The 6175-nt window shown below is 37.6% G+C and overlaps 1 protein-coding gene across 1 annotated transcript; it reads right to left on the reverse strand.

Moving 5' to 3' along the window:
* Positions 1-5040: 5040 nt before the first annotated feature.
* LOC116635978 (40S ribosomal protein S29-like) lies at positions 5041-5205 on the reverse strand. Its single transcript, XM_032410237.1, has one exon. It carries the CDS (start codon positions 5203-5205, stop codon positions 5041-5043), a length of 165 nt encoding a protein of 54 aa, XP_032266128.1.
* Positions 5206-6175: the final 970 nt, after the last annotated feature.

Below are 6175 nucleotides of genomic sequence, written 5' to 3' on the forward strand. Positions count from 1 at the left end.
ATGGGGGGCTGGGGGGCATGGTAGAGCCCTGAGTTCCTGGGCTGTAAGCAGGCATGAGGCTGTGATAAATGGAGCCAAGAGGATAATTACCAGGTCAGTTTCCTATGGAGTTACTGGGTCAGTAGTGCCAAGACCAATAGTCTAGGGTCAGGATGCCAAAATCAGACAGAACAAGGAAAAGAGGAATCTCAGGTTCAAAGCTGATCTGTCTGACAGAGCAGGCAATGCAAAGAGAGTTCAAACAGGGAGGAAGGCAGATGAGCCAAGAATGATCTCTAACAAAAAATACATACAGCTACAATTTCTTTTTTAACCTGGTTACTGCTGGAAGAGTTGGTATATCCTGAAGAAACTGATGCAGCTAGGGAGTGGACATTTATAAGGTCACAGAGTTCTCTCTCATCCTGAGATTGAATAAATGTTTGCTTATATTTTCTTCTAGTTTTATTATTTGACATTTTACATGTAATTGTTTAATCCCTCTGGTTAAACTCTCATATCTATATGCATGGGTGAGATTGGTTTATACTGTGCTAGCTTCTTCAGGTTTTATTAATCGGTTATGCGTAGTGGTCGAGCACATGAATTCTGGAGTCAGACTCCATGGTCCCAATCTTGGCTCTACCAATAAGTGGCAATATTACTCAACCTCTGGATATCTCACTCTCCTCTCTATAAAGTGCAGCTAAAATATTGCCTATCATAGGGTTATCACAACGATTAAATGAGATCTGGATGTAGAGCTCTTGGCACATTTCTGATAAAAAGTAGGTGCTCAATAAGTTTTAATTCTTTTATTAGTATTTGCAGCATCAGAAGGAATTACAAATAAGAAAAGAAGGAAGGCTGGAATGACCCCTATTATGTTGGGTTGGAATAAAAAGTATCAGGAGCAAGACAGTGAAACAGGAGTTTTCTGCTATTGTCCCACCACAGAATCAATTTTGACAATCATTCACAGGTGAGAATACCTTTGTGGGTGTCTGGCAGTCCATTGGAGGAGTTCCAGCACATTACTGGAACAAAAAATCTGAGAATAGACCCAATGAAGAGGGCAAGAAGAACAGTTTTACTTTATTTGCATAAGTTCTGGGGATCTAACATACAGCATGGTGACTATAATTAATATTACTGTATCATATACTTGAAAGCTGCCAAGTCTGTAGATTTTAAGCATTCTCACCACACAGACAAAAAAAGATATTTATGTGAAGTAATGTATGTATTAATTGACTTAATTGTGATAATCATTTGACAATGTATACATATATCAAATCATGTCATACACTTTAAATATATATAATTTTGTCAATTATACCTCAATAAAACTGGTTTAAAAAAGTATCAGTATGAACTAATGGATTTGGATAAAGAAATAGAGGTGTGTACATATATATATAGATATAGATACTAATGTATATGTGTATACATATATTTCCTAGCTCTGTCTGCTGAGAGGGCCTAGAAGCAATGATACTTCAGTAGCAACAAACATATTTGGTGCCCAGATTTTGTTCAATAAATACACTTTTCCAAAAAATAAAGAGAAACCAAAGCTCCTTAGAGAAATGACTCATTCCAGGGCTGAAACAGAAAGAGAACAAGAGGAGCCTGGAACAATCTTGTAATACCAAAAAGTAGGTGGTCAAAAAATGACGGGGGCATGTTGAAAGGACGTAGGAACCGATATGAAGGGGGTGCCAATGACCAACTCTGTGACAATTTAAGCAAAAATAAATAAATAATGATAATAGCATATTATATAACCCATGGAATAAAAATAATGTCCATAAGGCCATCTCATAAAAAATTGAATAAAACCAATTGGTGGAGTAGGGAAAGCTCTTCATTACAGTAGAATTTCAAGAAATAAATGTTGAAGAAGTGATGGAAATGAGAAATCACCATTTGCCAAACACATACTAAACATTGTTTCAGCCAAGAATCATTAATGGATGCTAAAATCGGTGGGCTAGAGTATAGAGAAATGGGATTTTTACATAATGTCCAAGTATCTCCCCAGAAAATACTTATTGATGGCAAAGAGAAAAACTGTCAAGGTCACGACGGGCAAAGGAAAGTTGAGAAACTATCCCAGATCAAAGAGATTGAGGAGACATGATAACCGAATGTATTGTGTGATCGTGAGTCGCCCCCTGGTCCAAGGAAAGGAAGACATTAGTGGACGGCTGGTGAAACCTGAATATGGTCTGTAGATTAGTTGTATTTATTTGTGTTATTTTCTCAGTTTTGATCATTTTAATGTGATTGTGCGACATTTAGCATTTGGGGAAGTTAAGGGTATACAGGAATTCCTTGTACTATTTTTGCAACTCTTTTGTAAGGCTGAAATATTTCCATAATGAAAAGTTAAAAAACAAAAAGAAAATGTTTTTCCTGTTCACCAAAATCTTTCCAGATTCTTCTAAGATACATATTAGTAATAGACATTTTCTGTAAAGGTAGCTTTGTTCTGTTTTACAGAACTGGGATTGTATTATACATGGCTCTTTTTTGTTTCCACTCAACAACTGTCTTCAATTCTTTTTGGGTGTTGGCTTATTTCACAATGACCTAGTTTAACTTCCGTCTCCTTGAAGATGGGCCCCAGACAACCATATCTCTACTTGTATGACTTCGTTCCCTGATCACAGATGATCACATCAGGGGTAGAAATTGGACCCAAACCTGCTCCATCCAATGTTTTCTACCAGGAATTTGAAACTGGGGGCATAATATTCTTTTTCAGACTGAGCCACTGTCTTGAGTGAAGGCAAGTTTAAAACATCAAACTGGAGTATAGCTGTAACCTGATGGGTGGATTGAGCAGCAGAGACAGTTGCCAGGCAGAGAAATGACAATTCAACAGAGAAGCCAAGACAGGATATGAGAAGGCATTTCCTGGGTTCCTGGTTGCTAACCATTTTAATATCCCATGCTCTTTCTGGGGTACTTCTGCCCTCAGATTCTAGAAGACACATTGAGTCCATATTGTACATTCTCCTTTTCGGCTCTGGCCAGCTGCCGAGAGGCAGACACCACACTAGTTATGTTTACAGAAATAATTTTATATAAAGAATTGCTAACTAGGTACTGATGAAATGAATAGACAACAAGAAAACAATAAGGCATCATGGAGGTAGCAAATGCAGGAAGCAGATGCCACCATTAGGCTTGGAGGGAACAGAGGAACATGGTTTGGGACTGTTAAAACCTGAAAGCTTGTAGGAGGAACCAGGAGGAAATGCTTTGAGGGTCCCAGCCCCAGCAGAACAAAGCACACTAAGGAAGGGTGGGCTGGAAGCAGAGAGACAGTCAGAGGATAACTGGCTTGGCAGCTCAGATCATTTTCTCTCCTTTGCAAACAAAGCGTTCTAACAAACGAAACAATATTTTATGCAAATTTTGCATGGTAATATATACATTCTCCAAGAGGATTTCAAATGGTTGCACAGTACTTAATTATATACCTGTACCCCAATGATTCACAGGCCTCTGCTTTTAAATCTTTTGGTTGTTTTTAGTTCTTCACTATTATGTACAACATTGCTGTGAACATCTTTCCATGTTCTTCATTGTAGGTTTATCTTCGTATGGATCTTTAGTTCTCTGAAATAATTCCTAGAACTTGCACGTCAAGTAGATGCACGTTAAAAAACAAAGCTTTGTGTATTGAAAATTATCAAATCTACAGAAAAATTACATGAATAGTACAAATGAGGCCTAGGTTCAACAATTATTGACTTTCTCCACATTTATTTTCTCTATCTTTCTCTGAATCATGTAAGAGTAATTTGCATATAATAAAAAACTATACACTTTATAGTAATTTAAAAAAATTTAATGCCAGTATAGTTAACCTGCAGTGTTAGTTTCAGGTGTAGAATATAGTGTTTCAACAATTCTATGTGTTATTCAGTGCTCACTATGATAAATGTACTCTTAATCCCCCCTTCACCTATTCTACCCAACCCCCCACCAGCCACCCCTCTGGTAACATCAGTTTGTTCTCTATAGTTAAGAGTCTGTTTTTGTGTTTGTCTCTTTTTCTTTGTTCACTTATTATTTTTTCTTAAATTCCACATATGAGTGAAATCATACAGTTTTTGTTTTTCTCTAACTTATTTCACTTAGCATAAAAGGGTATACTTTTTTTTTTAAAGTGTTGTTTGCTTTATTTATTTATTTATTTTTTAAAGATTTTGTTTATTTGACAGAGAGAGACACAGCGAGAGAGGGAACACAAGCAGGGAGAGTGGGAGGGGGAGAAGTAGGCTTCCCGAGGAGCGGGGAGCCCGATGTGGGGCTCGATCCCAGGACCCCAGGATCATGACCTGAGCTGAAGGCAGACGCTTAACCACTGAGCCACCCAGGCACCCCAAAGGGTATACATTTTAAAGGATTTTAGTTCATATGGTCAAAATGCATTCCAGAAAAATTGTACCAATTTACACCTATTAACAGCATATAAAATTGTTTCTTCCCTATCCCCTATCCTTCCATTTCTGGCCAAATACAGTCTTAATTACTGTAGTTTCAAAGTATAATACATTTTGGAGGCATCTGAATGGCTCAGTCAGTTAAGTATTGGACTCTTGATTTTGGCTCAGGTCATGATCTCAGGGTTGTGAGATGGAGCCCCACCTGGGCTCTGCACTGGGTGTGGAACCTGCTTAAGATTCTCTGTCTCTGTCTCCCTCTCCCTCTGCTGTTCCCCAACCTCTAAAAAAAAATAATACATTTTCATTATCTGGAGGGTCGAGTTCCCCATATTTTTTTCTTTTTAAAAATTTTACTGATTAATCATTTGGATATATTTAAATATCACTTTTTAAAGATTTGAAAAGTTCCCATGAAAAAGGTCCTTATAAGTTAAAGTTGCATACTGGAAGTATTTTTATGGGTGAAAGGACATGTCTAAGATTTGCTCTTTTTTTGGAGTATTTTTATTTCACGTACAGTGAGTTGCCATTCAGGTAGGTATCTTGGATACCTGCAGTTAAGGTAGGTATCTTGGATGACCCATTCAAGGAAATTCACTTAATCCAATTTAATGAGGCCAATATCCTTGGCGTACTGACGGAAGCGAAGCATGTTGAGGCGGTATTTCCGGATCAGACCGTGCGGGTTTGAGCAGACGCAGCAAGAACGAGAACCCTGGCCAAATTTCCTCGGATGGCTCCAATAGAGCTGCTGGTGACCCATCTTGCTCTCTCGGATGCCATGAGGCAAAAAGTAAGATTTGCTTTAAAATAAACTAGCCAAAAGAAAAAAAAAAAAAAAACGGGGGCAGGATGTAAAAAGATAATACAACATCAGCAAGATAGTGATAACTATTGAATTGTGTCATGGGTTTATTATACTAATTTCTCTATGTTTGAAATTTTCTCTGCTAAAAGGTAAGAGAAAAATAAGTTATCTTAAAAATTTCATTAAAATAACAGATTAAGGGCGCCTGGGTGGCTCAGTCGGTTCAGTGTCTGCCTTCACCTCAGGTCAGGATCCCGGAGTCCCAGGATTGAGTCCCCAGCAGGCTCCCCGCTCAGCAGAGAGTCTGCTTCTCGCTCTGACCTTCCCTCCTCTCGTGCTCTCTCTCTCACTCTCTCAAATAAAAAGATAAATAAAATAAAATAATAGATTAAGTAAGAATCACTTGACATCATTACTATATAAAATCTTGCTCTCAATATTCACAGTATATTTACTTATTGGCTTAATCCCATGATAGACATAGACATAGTTTCAGAATTTCTAACTCATTCCCTTCTGAAAAACAAAATTATTAACTATAGTACAATATTCATACATAGGTCTTTTTCTTTTTAGCTTTAGTGCAGGGGTGTGCAATCTTTTTCTCTAAAGGGCCATATAGGAAGTACTTTCAGTTTTGGGTGTCATACAGTTTGTGTTGCAACTACTTAACCCTGCCATTGTACTGCAAAAGCAGCTATAGACAACATATAAATGAATAAGCGTAGATGTGTCTAATAAAACTTAATTTGCAAAAGTAGCCAGTGGACTGGATGTGGTCCATAGGCCTTAATTTGTCAAACATTGCCTTCGAATGTGTAGTCAAAATATTGATGTCCAAAGTTACCTGGATGAGTTTTTGTCTGTCCTCATTCCTTCAGTGTGATTAGGTTGTTATTCTGTAATATAGTTGGGTTCATTTGTT

Source organism: Phoca vitulina, unplaced genomic scaffold (genome assembly GCF_004348235.1).
Source record: "Phoca vitulina isolate PV1807 unplaced genomic scaffold, GSC_HSeal_1.0 scaffold12, whole genome shotgun sequence".
NCBI classification, from domain to species: domain Eukaryota; kingdom Metazoa; phylum Chordata; class Mammalia; order Carnivora; family Phocidae; genus Phoca; species Phoca vitulina.